Source organism: Otolemur garnettii, unplaced genomic scaffold, assembly GCF_000181295.1.
Source record: "Otolemur garnettii isolate 467f Iridium unplaced genomic scaffold, OtoGar3 scaffold00114, whole genome shotgun sequence".
In the NCBI taxonomy this organism is placed as follows: Eukaryota; Metazoa; Chordata; class Mammalia; order Primates; family Galagidae; genus Otolemur; species Otolemur garnettii.
In genome coordinates, this window is record NW_003852509.1 from 4,369,595 (window position 1) to 4,385,764 (window position 16,170).

Here is a 16,170-nt window from a genome sequence, read left to right on the forward strand (position 1 = left end):
ACCAGTTGATGGAAGTATTTCAGATTGCATGTGAAAACCCCACACTGTACCCCAGAAGTGCATTAATGTACATAGTTACCGTTCAATAAAAAAAAAGAAAAAAAAAATAAATAAAAACTCCATGCTCTTTAAAAAAAAAAAAAAAAGAATTGTTTATTTGGTTCCCTTGCCTTGAATTTTTTTTTTTTTTTTTTTTTTTTTTAGTAGTTGTAAGAGTTTGTTATACACCCTGGACACTGGACACTTACCAGAGTTGTAAATATTTTCTCCTATTCTGTGGGCTGCCTTTTCCCTTTCTTGGTAGTGTCCTTTAATGAAGTCGAATGTACCTTATTTTTTCCCATGGGTTGCTTGTGCTTTAGGTGTCATGTAAGAAACTATTCCTTGTTCCAAAGTCATGAAGATTTACCCTGCTTTTTTTTTTTTTTTTTGAGACAGAGTCTCACTCTATCGCCCAGGCTATAGTGCCATGGCCTCAGCCTAAGTCATACCAACCTCAAACTCCTGGCCTCAGGTGATCCTCCTGCCTCAGCCTCCCGAGTAGCTGGAACTACAAGGTGCCCAGTGCAAAGCTCAGCCAGTTTTTCTATTTTTAGTAGAGACAGGGTCTTGCTCTTGCTCAGGTCTTAAACTCTTCAGCTCAAGAGATTCTCCCATCTCAGCCTTCCAGAGTGCTGGGGTTACAGGTATGAGCCACCGTAGTTGGCCTCCTACATTTTCTTTTAAGATGTATAGTTTTAGCTCTTACATTTAGGTTTAATCTATTTTGAGATAATTTTTGTATGTGGTGTGAGCCAGGAGCCCCATTTCACTCTTTTGCATGTGGAGACCCAGCTGTACCAGTCCTGTTTGCTAAGGAGACTACTCCTCCTCCACTTGTTGTTCTGGCCCCTTGTTGAAATTGACCGGAGACCCACGGTTTCATTTCTGGGCTGTCCCTTCTAACCCACTGACCTAGATGTCTATCCGGTACCACACTGTCTTGAGTACAGTGTCTGTGAAGTAAAGTTTGACACGGGGAAGCATGAACCTCTCACTGTGTCTTCTATAGAATTGTTTTTTCTATTCTGTCTCCTGCATTTCCAGATGAATTTTGGAATATGATGAATGGTGAAAATGGGTATCCTTGTCTTGCTCCTGATCTCAGGGGAAACTTGCCGTCTTTAACCACCAAGGATGATGTTAGCTGTGAGGTTTTTGTGGATGCTCTTCGCGAGAGTAAGGAAAAAGTCTCCTGGCTTGGCGCCTGTGGCTCAAGCGGCTAAGGCGCCAGCCACATACACCTAAGGTGGCAGGTTCGAATCCAGCCTGGCCCGCCAAACAACAATGACGGCTGCAACCAAAAAAAGAGCCAGGAGTTGTGGCGGGCGCCTGTGGTCCCAGCTACTTGGGAGGCTGAGGCAGGAGACTCGCTTGAGCCCAGGAGTTGGAGGTTGCTGTGAGCTGTAATGCCATGGCACTCTACCCAGGGGGACAGCTTGAGGCTCTGTCAAAAAAAAAAAAAGGAAAAAGTCTCCTTCTATTTTTAGTTTACTGTTTTTCATCATAAAAGAGTGCTCTGGTAAAATGCTTTTTTTGTGCATCGAGTGAGATGACTGTGTTTCCCCCATTACTGTGACGTGGTGTGTCACCCTGATTGATTTGCACATGGTGCCATCCTTGCATTCCAGAAATAAATCTCACTTGAGCTTGTTGTATAAATCTTCTCAGCAGGCTGAATTCACTACCCAAGCATTGTAAGTATTTTGTTGAGGATTTCTGCATCAATGTTCACTAGGGATACTGGTCAGTGGTTTCCTCGTGGTGCTTTGGCAGCAGGATCTCACTGGTGTCATTAAATGAGTTAGGAAGTGTTCCCTCGTCTTTGGTATTGTGGGAAGGTTTGAGAAAGACTGATGTTAACTTTTTTTTTTTTTGCAGTTTTTGGCCAGGCCTGGGTTTGACCCCACCACCTCTGGTATATGGGGCCGGTGCCTCACTCTCCTTTGAGCCACAGGCACTGCCCAGATGTTAACTCTTTTTTAAATGTTTGGTAGAATCCACTGGTGCAGCCATCTGGTCCTGGGCTTTGTCGCTGTTGGGAAGTTTGGGTTGCTGACTCCATCTCCTTACGAGTTGCAGCTCTACTGCTCATGCCTGGTCTGGGCAGTTCATGCTGTTCCCCAAACATGTCCACCCCATGGGGGCATCTAAATTGTAGGCACACAACTGTCCACAGTGCTCCCTTAAAGCCATTCTTATTTCTGTTGAAGTAATGTCCTCTTTTGTTCCTGATTTTAGTAATTTGAGTTCTCTTTTTTCTCTTGACCATTCCTTATGGATGGTTCCTGAACATTCTCATTTGTCTTCTCTTGGTGCCAGACGCTGATGCCCAGTCTGTGCTGCTGAGATGTTTGCCTTGGCTCCCAGAGCTGCGGGGGCTCAGCCCTTCTCTCTGCCCTCTCTGGCTCAGACATGCTTGGTGCTTCCTTTCTCTCCACACCCTGGAAGGCCAGTTCCCTGGGCCTTGTCCCCTGATCCTGCTCTCTAAAATCTTGTCTGGTACACTCACAGCTTCCACAGCCAAGTGCTGGACAAAGCATCCTCTCCTCTTGGATACCCCACAAACAGCCCTCTGCGTGCCCAGGAGAGCTGCTCACTGCCTACACACCGAGGCAGCCCCCTCCTCCCCTACCAACCAATCTGTGTCAGCAACAACCCCACACTGCCCAGAGCCTGGCCAGTGATCCAGGGTCAAATGGCCATCATCCTTTTCTCCAGAAGGATAGGAAAGCACACACAGGCCCTGGTTTAAACCAGACCCCCTCCACCTGCACACTGAAATCACCTAGAGTGTGAAGAAGGGCTGTGGCCTAGACCCCGTCCCCTGGAGATTTTCACTTACTGGCTGTGCAGCAGAACTCAAGCACAGGGCTGCTTTTAAGGTCCTTGCGTGATTCCACTGTGCAGTCAAGCCTGAAAGCCTCTGAACTAGGAAGCCCGGTTTGAGCTCCACCGGGCACCACTGTTTGCTTCCTGCATAACTCCCGGTGGCAGGTCAGACCGGCAGGGGCTCATTACCGCACAGTTTGCCAGGGCACACAAACGCAGGCCCTGTGACTTTAACTTAGATCATGAGAGAGCAGTGACTTCCTCTGTGGCGCTTGTAACTCAGACTCACAGTGAACATCACAGGCTCAGGAGCTGGAAAACTGTTCCACAGCTCAGAACAGCTGCGGAGTCCCTGGAGCCAGAGTCCGCGTCCAGAAACAAGCGGTTGTGAGCACTATTGCAGGCCTGTGCCGTGAGGGACCCCACTCCTGGGAGCAGGAAATCTTGGGGACCAAGAGGACCCTGGGCCTTCACAGGAGGCTCTGCCCTCCTGCCACCACTGTCCTCATGGGGGCAGCTAAGTGTTGACCTTTCTGTCAGCCGGGGGGTGGGGTGGGGGGGCATCCATTTGATCTTTTGGAAACTACAGATGTACAGATTTCTCTCAGAAATCACACTGCCAAGACAAGCTGGAGGAAGGGCAGGCAGGTCTTAATGCCCATGGCCTTGTTCGTGGCCAAATACTTGAGGCCACGATGGCAGCAGAGGGGCCACCAGCTCCCTCCGAGCTGCCACCACTCACGCTGCCACTTAAGGATCCATCTCACATCTCCACATCTCTGGAGGGACATGCTACCTGCTGCCTGCGCCTCCATGTTCCTGGTGCCTTCCGTCAGCCCCGGGCAAAGTAGAGATGGCTCCCTGGGAAACTGCTGGGCAGAGGAGGCTTCCAGAGAGAGGTTCGAACAAAACAGTGTGGCGTGCGAGGGGGGGAAGGAAGGGGCGAAGCCACTTGTCCTCCTCCACACGCTGAAGTCACCGGGGCTGATTCACTGCTCTCCCTGCTTTCTTTTTCCTCCTGGAAACTTCTGGGAGGAAGCTTAAAACCCCCCAGCTTTCTGGGCTTCAACCCTGGAGTTCTTAACCCAGATAAGCGCCTCGCATGTCCCACTGTTGCTGGGTGGGGGCTGGGGGAGAACCCCTTCCCTCGCTCTTCTCTGTCTCCCCTTCCCTCTTCAGGCAAGAGCACTGCACGTTGCAAACACCAGAGTGAGGAGCAACAGGTTTGGATTAAACTAAAACTGTGATTCACAGCTCTAAGAACGAACCTGTGAAGTCAACACCTGCCAGGAATCCAGAATAATTAGCCTTTCCCTAAATAGCAGGTTATGCTAGAACTGCCTCAGTGTTCCTGACACTCTGAACTTTTAAAGAAATTAAATGAACTAGAGACAGAAAAAAAAGCCACATGGACTTGAGGAGGCCCGAAAAAAGTCCAGGTGATGCAGCCTACACTGTGTGGCTGTCCAGGTGATGCAGCCTACACTGCAGGGTAGTCGAGGTGACACAGCCTACACTGTGTGGCTGTCCAGGTGACGCAGCCTACACTGCAGGGTAGTCGAGGCGACACAGCCTACACGGTGTGGCTGTCCAGGTGACGCAGCCTACACTGCAGGGTAGTCGAGGTGACGCAGCCCACACTGTGTGGCAGTCCAGGTGACGCAGCCCACACTGCAGGGCAGTCCAGGTGACGCAGCCTACACTACAGGGTAGTTCAGGTGACACAGCCTACACTGCAGGGCAGTCCAGGTGACACAGCCTACACTGTGTGGCTGTCTAGCTGACACAGCCTACACTGTGTGGCTGTCTAGGTGACACAGCCTACACTACAGGGTAGTCCAGGTGACGCAGCCTACACTGCAGGGTAGTCCAGGTGACGCAGCCTACATTACAGGGTAGTCCAGGTGACGCAGCCTACACTACAGGGTAGTCCAGGTGACGCAGCCTACACTACAGGGCAGTCCAGGTGACACAGCCTACACTGCAGGGCAGTCCAGGTGACACAGCCTACACTACAGGGTAGTCCAGGTGACGCAGCCTACACTGCAGGGTAGCAGGTGACACAGCCTACACTACAGGGCAGTCCAGGTGACACAGCCTACACTGCAGGGTAGTCCAGGTGACGCAGCCTACACTGCATGCAGTCCAGGTGACGCAGCCTACACTGCATGCAGTCCAGGTGACACAGCCTACACTGCAGGGCAGTTTAGGTGACACAGCCTACACTGTGTGGCAGTCCAGGTGACACAACCTACACTGTGTGGCAGTCCAGGTGACACAACCTACACTGCAGGGCAGTCCAGGTGACACAGCCTACACTGCAGGGCAGTCCAGGTGACACAGCCTACACTGCAGGGCAGTTCAGGTGACACAGCCTACACTGCAGGGTAGTCCAGGTGACACAGCCTACACTGCAGGGTAGTCCAGGTGACACAGCCTACACTGTGTGGCAGTCCAGGTGACTGCAGCCTGACACCAGGATGGTATCGGTGCTCAGAGCTGCCTCTGCACAGGGTCCCAAGATTGCACCAGGACAGTGTCAGTGCTCAGGGCTGCCTCTGCACAGGGGTCCTGAGAGTGTACCAGGATGGTGTTGGTGTTCAGGGCTGCCTCTGCACTGAACGTACCAGCTACTATCCTAGGGACGTCACTCTAAGAACATTTAAGCTCTGGAGCTTCAGTTACCTTTTTCTTCCATCCTGCTCCCACCCACCCCCACCCCATGTTTTCTGCAGCCCACAGGCCCAGCCCTGTGCCCTCAGCATGTGACTGTCGGGAAGGTTCCCCCAGCAGTTGTCCCCAGCAGGGTGGACATATGGACAGAGCACGTCTCAGGGCTGCACCAGCACGTCCGCTGCAGTTCCCTGCACAACAGGAACTACATGGGGAGCTTCATTTTTTTCAGAAGAGAGCAGATTTTTGCTTCTCTCTATAAATGTCTTTAGTTATTTTGGTACTAAAACATGCAGAAAGAGGAGACTTTATTTGGATCCAAACATATTACTTCTGAGTCTTCAAGATTTACAGTATATAAAGTCTCTGGAACATGTGGAAACCACGTTTTGATTATAATAAAGTCATAATTTGGGAATGTTATGTTATCCTGAAAGCTGCTTGGTGATAGCTACAGAAACCATCATTCCAGCTTTTTTGACAGTTATCTATGACAAGAAGAATTCACTGTTTAGGGAGAAATAATTTAAAGAAATGCCATTATTCCTTCTGTGTGGAAAAAAAAAGCAAATACAGAGTAACAAAATATTATACCTGGCTCTTGTATATTTGTTCTAATAATACTTTATTCTAATAACAAATAGCAGCTATCATGCCAATGTTCATTCAAAGTATTCCAATGGATGCTTTTTCATCTGATTTCATCCAGGAAGCAGCCCAAGAAAAGACAATTACCTCCAATTTACAGATCAGAAAGCTGAGGCTCAGTTAAGTGGCTTATCCAAGATCACCTTATGCTATACAGTTAAGTCAGGGCCTGAGCCTTGTGCCTCCTTAAATGAATAATCACTGAGACAGTAATCACCAGGACACCATTACTGACGGTATTACTGACGGTGTACAGTGAGGACTCAACTGGCATCGGGGGCAACATTGCTCAAGAGCATTCTTCACCTATGGCTCCGAGCTAGACTGAAGCCTCTTACTCTCATGCTATAGGAAATAAAATCTATCAGATGGATCTACAAAGTAACAAAAGGTTACTGTCACAATACCAGAAAAATAATCTCAAATGTTTCTATCCACTGTCTGTATTCTAGCAAGAAGGCCCTGCCCTAAGGTCTGTGGGCTGTACCCCTGCACCCTGCCTGGATCCTTACACCCCAGGCAAGCTGACCCAGAGTGCGTTTCTAGAGACAAACTGCTTGGGAAAACGGTATAAGCTCTGCAAACGCTAATTGGTAACACACGTCTGCCTCCCAGAGACACTGCATGGGGTACTGAGGAGCCCTGCCAAGCCGTGGGGAGGGCACCCACACATTCACCGGCTGGACAGCATGGGCGGTTATGTTTGCCAAGGCCTAGGGGTGGGGGGGATGAGCAGGCACAGCACAGGGGATGGTGCCATAGCAGGGGGTTTGTGTTACCGTACACGTGTCCAGCCCCACAGAACATGCGTACCAGCAGTGAGCCCTCATATCAGCCGTCCATGCTGGGTGGGTGGAGCAGCGGGTCAGGGTCGCTTCATCAACTGTAGCAAATGCTCCACTCTGGGGTGTGTGTGCGGGGCTGGGTATTGGGGAAATTCTGTACTTTTCACTCAATTTTTGCTATGTACCTAAAACTGCTCTAAAAATAATTCTTATGAATAAAAACTACCTTGTTTTAAAGGCAATTTTAGTCATTAATGAGGCTATAGTGCACGTGAGCATACAGCTTATTTGTATTCCCTCTTCACGGCCTTTGAACATTTTTATTGGGTTGGTTGTATTTTTATTAAAATGTATTAAGAATTTTTTTTATTTTAAGAACACTAATTCTTGCTTATATGTGCAGGAAAGATTTTCCCTAGTTTTCATTTATAATCATTTTTTCAAGACAGGGTCTCACTTTGCCACCCGGGTAGAGTGCCGTGGCACCATTACAGCTCCCTGCAACCTCAAACTCCTGGGCTCAAGTGATCCTCCTGCCTCAGTCTCCCAAGAACTGGGAGTACAAGTGCTACCATGCTGGGCTGATTTAGATTTTTTAATAAAAGGGGATCTTGCAGCCTCTTGCTCAGGCTGGTCTTGAAATCCTGGCCTCAGTGATCCTTCGGTCTTGGGCTCCCAGAGTGCGAAGCTTTCACCATGAGTCACCTCACCCAGCTCGTTTTATAGAAATCTGGATATACATGCACATATATTAGATACAAAAAAGGTTACATACTTTATTTTATCGTATTCTTTCTTATGACAGCGTCTGGGTTTGTGGCATGCTTGGAGAGGCTTTCCCCATTGCAAAGTAATAAATACATCCTACTGTTCTTCATATTGTATGTTTGTGTTTTCATTTTAGGGTTGGAATTTCTTTCCATCTGGAATGTTTACAAGGGAACCGGGCTGGGGCATGAGGTCCAGCTGTCTGTAGCGAATGCCAGTTTACCCCACTACATGGAAATATGACTTCAGTCAAATTCCTGAAAGTCCTTGAGGGCTCTGTTCACACTGAATATATTTTTTAAAGTAATATATTTCCATTACTTAGCAGGTAACCAATGAACATGGATAAACAATTAAAAGAGCTGAGTTTTCTTAATCTTATCTTTTCTAAACAAAATCTAGAAGGAATTTTCTTTTGCCTGTGGCCACAGGAAGAGGCTACCTGAATTTCCCACATGCCAGAGGCTCTTTGATTTCAGGGTGGGGGGTCAGTGGGGCTGTCTCTCAAACACATCTTGCCCAGCCAGGCAGCCACTGAGGGCAACTCACCTCCACAGCATGCGTCTCCAAGCTAATGACAAAAACTTGGCCTCCAGAAGCCGCCCACAAGGTGTCTTCCATCATGAGTAGACTTCTGACTGGTAGGACGCCTAGTTTTACCACCTTTTGAGGTTCAGAATTCCAGGATCCATCTTAAAAGAAAATATTTAATTTCATTCAAGTTCAGTTATCTGTGCACAGAGACAGGGAAACAGGATGACAGATCATTCTAAGTAACAGACAACTGAAAAATCATTCAGAATTTTGACGCCTGTGTGTGATTATTCCTTACCCTTCCAGGGATAAGGAAGTCCATCATGGCCTGTGAGCATGGAGGAACTGGGGCCAGGGGTCCACTTGGTAAGCGTCATAGAGAAATCATTCATTCACTCTACATCTTAGTTTCCTTAACTGTAAAATAAGGGCAACCTGACCACCAGCCTCAAAGGTCACTGTAAGAATTAAAAATGAGCTAATGTACGTAACATGTTGGGTACAGCACTTGGCATATAGATGGTCAACAAATACCATTATTTACAATAATAATATATAACGTGATTTGGTCACCATTAAAAAGAATTGCATCCAAAATAATCAGGCACGTGTTTGAATTTCCATATTACCTGCTTCAATTTAAAAAAATCCCTTGTTATATGCTTTATCACAGAGAGAGTCCATATCTTCACAGAATATGAAAAAAATCAAAATCAAGGTAAAAAGAATCCTTTCTTTTGATAAACTTGCTCCTCTTCTGAAGCCCCTGGAGTGATAAAATATATATATATGTATATATCTTTCGAGACAGAGTCTCACTTTATTGCTCTCGGTAGAGCGCCATGATGTCACAGCTCACAGCAACCTCCAACTCCTGGGCTTAGGCGATTCTCTTCCCTCAGCCTCCCGAGTAGCTGGAACTACAGGCACCCACCACAACGCCCGGCTATTTTTTGTTGCACTTTGGTCAGGGCTGGGTTTGAACCCGCCACCCTCAGTATATGGGGCTGGCGCCCTAACGACTGAGCCACAGGTACCGCCCATAAAATATTTTCTTTTGAAAATACTTTCAAGGATCTACTGGTGAGGTCTTTACATGAAGTGTGAGTGGATAGCTTAGATAGCAACAAAAAAATTACTTGATGCAAGGTTTAACACAAATTGAAATAGTGATTCATGTAATTATTCTGTACACAATTCAAGTGAATAATACTCAGTGTAACCAGTTAAGTAAGCCATGAAGCTTAAAAATGTAATGAGGCGATTAATCCATCATGCTTCTGAGCCCTGACATAAACACGCTTTGTTCAACAAAGGGAACAAGATCCCAGTTCTCATCTCTGTGTTCTGGAATGGAAGCAGAGGAGCTCTGATTATAAACCTACGTAGCGTCAACCCTGAGCTAACGTGCACAGTCACTAAACGGCAGCTGTACAACTTTAACCACAACGCTTTTGTGTTGCAATTAGGCTACAAAGCATTTCACGACCATTATCAGCTCCAGTGGACACTGGCATGCCTTTCATCCAGAGTATCAGCACTGCGTCCAGTGTGTCATCAGGGGGCTAAGCATGAATGCACACACCCATGCATGCATGCACATACAGACACATATACCAAAACACACGTGTACACACACCCCACACTCACCCCCACATGCACACACTCATGCATGCATGCACATACAGACACACACATGTGCACACACTCCACTCACCCCCACATGCATGCACACAGAATGAGCACAGGTGTACACATGCACATACACGTGCCTTTGCATTTGTGTGTGTGCACAGGTGTACAAACGTTCCCATCTGGTACTCAGAACCCTTTACACTAAAGCACATTTAATGGGAATACACAGGTTCAGAACAGAAATACATTTTCCCTCTCACACTCATGCCACTGAGTGCAACAGCATGAGAACAGAGGTTCCCGAGTCCTAGGTAAGGACTCTAGTCACTGCCCCACCTGTGTGTGCGTCCTTAGATACTTGCCCAGGACAGCTCAGCATTCCCCACTGGCCACACAATCCCTCTGAAACTGGATCTCAAGATGAAAGATGGTGGGGTGACCTACTTCAGACGTTTCACCTTGGTTAAGGCTCAACCTCCCACAATTGAACTCTGTGTCCTGAGCTCCTCAGATGTTCTTTCTACAGATAGCTTGCCCTTGTCACACCCACAAAATCCCCCAAATGGGGATGATGGTGCCACAAGACACCAGAGCCTGGGGACGCAGGGCTGACACACTGCAGCCCAGACACGGGTCCCTGTAAGGGCCCCGAGGCAATGCCAGCCCTTCCTTCCTGCACTTTACCCTTCTGACGAAGTTGCCATTTTAAATATAAAGATGGAAGTGTGATTTTTTCTCCCTAAATATCCAAATAATACCCAACTGAAACACAAGGAACCAGTCTGGAAACCGTGAAGTGATGAGAACTTGGACCTGGGGAAATGACTATTTAAGACTAAGAAAGCACTGGACTCTGGCAACAGGTTCAAACATGGGAGCTGAGGAGGGGGGATCCCAGAGAGCTCATAGGTGTGACACAGCCTGACACATCTGCATGAAGGGAAGACCGGAAAGCTGGACCGCAAAGTTGGCAGAGATTACAGAAACAGACAAACGAACCCGCGATGGGCACGGGGGTATCAGCTCAAAGACAAGTCATCTGGAGAGTTCCATGAGGAGAGTAGGGGGCAGACAGGATGGGGTGCTCACATCAGGAAGGCACGGATGTCAGGAAGGAAGTGCTGACCAGGCAGAATGGCCCAAAGCCTGCTGTGCTGGAAGTCGGAGGGAAAGAGAAGGGGCAGGAAGGGCAAATCTAGGCGCAGGGCAGTGTGGAGACTGTGCTGCTCTGGGCACTGGGGAGCCCAGCGGACCCCCCACAGAGGCTGTAGCAGGAGGCCAGGCAGCCTGCCCAGCACCCAGAAGGCCCTGCTGGGCTACAAGCAGGTCAGGTGGTCAACCCAGTGACTTGAAAGCACAGGCCCACCCAGGAGCAGTGGGCAAGGGGCTGCAGGGAGGAGGTAGGTACAGAAATCCTCACCTGGGGAATGGGAGGACCATGAGTACTGAGACGCATCCCAAGTGCCCAATCGACGCCTTTGGGGGAAGAAGGGAGCCACACAGTTCCCAGGACAAAGGGAGACAGGTGCAGAGGACAAGCCTGGAGCAGGGGCCCAGCCCAGGTGACCCGCCTCACCTTCGGCTCTGGCATAGCTGGCCACCGCCCCGTCCACCAGGCCCGCATACAGGCTCCGCGGTGAGCCTGCCAGGCTCATGACTGTGGACCTCTCGGGAGTGAAGAAGTGCTGAAGTCTCACCTTCTTGGAGCCTTGACTGCTTTTATAAACAGAAATGCTTTAAAAGAAAGATAAAAGCTAATAAATATATCTGCTCTCCATGGGACAGTGAGAGTACCTGTCACTGCAAATGTGTTCAACATCTCACTCCAGTCCTGCCACCCTGCCCCACTACTGGACACACTGGCTACATTTTTAAAATGTCTGTGACCACTTAGATTTCTTTTACTTTTAAAGAGAAATTCTAGGCTATTAAGAAAAAAAATAGTTCTTGCTACGCATGGTGGAACCCCACATCGAGAAAACAACTTTACTTCTCCTCTAAACCGTGCTGATATCCACTATGATTACAAGATAGACTACGGCTGCTTTCCTCCAAACTCTGTAAGGAGTGGTGTGCTGGACGGAGTATTTATTCGCAAATTGCGCGGTAGGACTAAAACTTTTCCCTTTTAAAGAAATACCACTACTCTTGCATAGTTTTCTGGAATGATTTCCACGGGCCCAACTCACTGGTTATTCCAAAGTGCAGTGACCCTAACTCTCCCCTTGCACCCCTCAGCTCCCACACACACTGCTCCTGACACCAAGTCAGCGCCCTTCCTGGGACAGTCTCCCACTGCTGGGGTGGGGGACAGCGCCCTGCTCTACCTTCCCTCCTCTGCCCCGACACAGACAGTGGGGGTGTCGCCAGCTCTCCCGGAGGAGGCGGCTGCGGGCTCCGGGGCTGTGCTGGGCTCTCGGTGCTTCTCCTCGGCGGGGATGTGCACCATGGACAGGATGCGAGACTCCACATTGAAGCACTCGATGACTTTAGGGTTGGAATTTTGAAACGAGACAATGGCGATCTGGCCCATTTGGTGGGTACAACTTCCAATCTGAACCACGAGACAAAGGGGAAGAAAATGAACATTGGACGCGTCCACGACACTCGGAAAGCTGGCGCTTAGCGGCCACATGAGAACCCAGAACAACAGAGCAATGCTTAGACAGTCTGCTAACGGGCCGCTTTCCTTTTCAACATACTTAATTGGGCTTTTTACAAAATTCTAACAAAAAGAACATAACTAACTTTTAAGAGATGCATTTATATAGTTTAAAAACCACATAGCCCTCACTGTACAATGCTAAAGGCCTAGTCACACACATTTTAAAGTTCTAAAAAATAAATTAATGTCAACTTTAAATAACACTAATGTTTAACAAATCTTAGCTAAAAAAATAAAACCCCAAGTCTTTCAAATGAGAAAAATCAGCAGGAACGTATCCTGACCGGACCTTCACAGTCACCACGTGCTGTCGTGCATTGCAGCGTTTCTGTTTGTGATCTTCCTACGTGTTCAAATCTTTACAGTGAGAACACGCAGCACAGTTAGTTTCCCAACTTAAACTTAAATTGCCTTGTTTTTAATGGGCAGAGAGCCTGATCCTTGTTAACGCAAAGTCCTGGCTGGTTCAGGATATTCACTCATTTTTTTCCTTTTCCACCAACTTTGAGAATGTGGTTACACTCTCCTTGTTCTTCCTACATTTGTTCCATGCTACAGAGAAACATCCTACTTCAACACTTTCAGGGGGAGGGTGCCAACTTGCCAAGCCCATTTACCGGCCTGCAGGGAGCGGGTGTGACCAGGCCAGGGAATGAATTACAGGTCCGCTGGCCTGGGTGGAAACAGTTGTCCTTCAAAACTGGACAGCCCCAAGGGAACTAAGCCTAGCCCTTCATTCATAGGCTGGTAGGACTGAAATACCAGCTCAGGAGGTCCTTCCATTTTTAATAGTCAACTGAAACACTGACCAAGCTGAAGCTTTGGCTGCCAGGAGGGGAGGATGGAATCTGGTGCAGAGGATGCCTGGGAGGAAAGTTAGGGTGGGCCTGGAGGGCGGGTCTGAGGGGCTGCAGAGAGCGGCTCAGGGAGGGAGGCGAGAGGGACTCGGACCACACAGCAGAGGCACGTCCTCGACTTTGCAGGAACCAGAAACATCCGTTGCAATTGCAGCGTAATTTCAGACGCTGCATGTCATTTGGAACAAATTAACTTTAACTGCTAAGTTTCCAGAAAAAAAAGCTCGTCTTGGAAGCAGAAAAATTCCATGCAATTTAACCACCAAAATTGAAGAAATATTAAAAATTATGCTCACACTAGGTAAGTGTCTTTTTTTTTTTTTTGAGATGGAGCCTCAAGCTGTCCCCCTGGGTAGAGTGCCGTGGCATCACAGCTCACAGCAACCTCCAACTCCTGGGCTCAAGCGAGTCTCCTGCCTCAGCCTCCCAAGTAGCTGGGACCACAGGCGCCCGCCACAACGCCCAGCTATTTTTTGGTTGCAGCCATCATTGTTGTTTGGCAGGCCCGGGCTGGGGATTCGAACCCGCCACCTTAGGTGTATGTGGCTGGCGCCTTAGCCACTTGAGCCACAGGCACCAAGCCGTAAGTGTCTTTTATATCTGCTCGAGGTTTTAGATTTAAAAGAAAAGACACTAACATTTTAATTGCTAGGAATATGACATCTTTTCCAAAAGTAATCAGATCCCTTTCAGGGAGAGTTTTCATGTTTGAAAATATCCTCTGAGGTTATGTCAGCAACTAACAACGCTCCACTGAACAATTTAAACGCACATTTCTCCCCACACTCACTGTGGATGTCGACTCCTTGCGAACCTGCACTGGAAACAAAGACACTCACCCACAGGAAACCGTGCACTGCGGAGAATGAGTCTGGCTGCGTCTCATTACTCAGGCAGGGTTCAGGGTTGTAAGCAGCACATTCAATCTAAAATGCAATGAAATCAGACACACGTAAAATGCGGCTTCTAGACCACAGCAAGCCTTCGATGCATGGCACATTGCTAACACAGAACCACAGAAATTTCCGATTCATTGCCAGCCAAAGATTAAAATAGGAAAGACAGAAGTTTCAAGAGTAAGCCTTAGAAGGTGGCAGCTTAGAAGCGAACCCCCAAGCAGACTGGGTGTTTTACTCCCCAGGCCTCTTCCCAAGGCTGAAGTCAGCTTCCCCGAGAGTCAGACAGGAGGCAGCCTGGACGGAAAGGCTGTGGTCTGCAGTCGGCACGTCCCCCTCAGCACCCAGCCCTTCCTGTCCCCGTCCCATCCGGGGCCCCTAGGCTTCCCAAGGGGGTGCTTGTGGGAGCTACAGAGGACCAGGCCACAAGCCTGTCAGCCAGAGACCAGGAATGAGAAATAAAAACGTCTTTGTACATTCCTTAAAGAAAGACGCATGTACACATCCTGGAAGTCCCTGAAGGCACCGCCTGTTGCTGACTCAGCAGCACCACAGACATTAACACAGTGCCACCCTGGAGACGGAGGGCTGGCATGGTGGGCACCTCCAGCAGCACCGAGACCTCACATCTTCCTGGAAACTGCCCACGGGCCAAGCATGGGCCCAACGAGCTGGAAGGTGTGACACACATCTCCCTACTTAACTAACGGTGTCCCCTGCAGTGGAGTTGTCTGAGCAGGCCAGGGTCCTGCCCAGGAACAGACGTCACTGCCAACATCATTAGGTTTCCAACAACAACCACCTTAACTCATTTCTAACTAAATTACCTCCAGAGAAGCAGTAGCTATGGCTAACCTAGAAAGACAGCGTTCTGCCTGTGGCCCTCACCGGCACTCTCTCAAGTCCCCTGTCAGAGGGAAGGTGTGGTCCGCAGGGGCACAGACACCTGAGCCCCACCGCCTTTCACCTTGAACTCCTGCTGCTTTGCCACCATCACGGGCATGTGTCCAACGAGGAGAGGGTGCTTCTCCTTTTTAATTTGATTCCCGTCATCTTCCACACAGAACCAGCCCAGATGGTTCTCCTCTTCTGTGATTAGATGCAGAGAGAAAATGAGCAAGGACTGCACTGAGCTCACACTGAGCAGAGACAGATGACGCCACAGGCCACTGCAGCACTCATCTCTAACACTGCTTGGACGGAGCAAGGCACAGTAAAATCTTTCCTTACAGGGCAGCAGGGCCTGAACCTGAGTGACAGTGACATCTTCCTGTCTGCAATAAAGGATGCAAAACTTCACTGCAAACATCACCTACGTCTCTTTTCCTTTACTTTTTCCCATTTTTCTTGCAAAGCAACTGAGATGTTTTGATTTAGTTATGAATCAAGAATGGGATGTAGTGAGAAATTTTTAAACATGGTACAATAACATGGGTTACAAAGAAGTAACCCAATGAGGCCAGGCACTGTGGCTCACGCCTGTAATCCGAGAACTCTGAGATTTCCTCCAGGTGGGAGGATCCCTTGAGCTCAGGGGTTCGAGACCAGCCTGAGAAAGAGTGAGACCCTGTCTCTACTAAAAATAGAAAAATTAGCTGGGTGTTGTGGAGGGGCCCCTGGAGTCTCAGCTATGTGGGAGGCTAAGGCTGGAGAATTGCTCTAGACCAGAAGAGTGAAGTTGCCGTAAGCTAGGCTGGTGCCATGCATGACACTCCAGCATAGGTGTCAAAGTGAGACTCTGTCAAAAAAAAAAAAAAAAAAAAAAGGGCAGTGCCTGTGGCTCAAAGGAGTAGGGCGCTGGCCCCATATGCCAGAGGTGGCAGGTTCAAACCTAGCCC

General features: G+C 48.7%; 1 protein-coding gene across 2 annotated transcripts in view; it reads right to left on the reverse strand.

Moving 5' to 3' along the window:
• Positions 1-16,170, reverse strand: part of ARHGEF10 (Rho guanine nucleotide exchange factor 10) — a 95,674-nt gene that overhangs the window by 19,734 nt on the left and 59,770 nt on the right. For both annotated transcript variants that reach the window (XM_012809852.2, XM_023517584.1), the window contains 5 exons: positions 15,300-15,421; positions 14,276-14,362; positions 12,242-12,468; positions 11,491-11,648; positions 8,295-8,437 (listed from right to left, as the gene is read on the reverse strand). In XM_012809852.2, the coding sequence (XP_012665306.1) occupies positions 8,295-8,437; positions 11,491-11,648; positions 12,242-12,468; positions 14,276-14,362; positions 15,300-15,421 (737 nt within the window). The remainder of the gene's footprint in view (positions 1-8,294; positions 8,438-11,490; positions 11,649-12,241; positions 12,469-14,275; positions 14,363-15,299; positions 15,422-16,170) is intronic.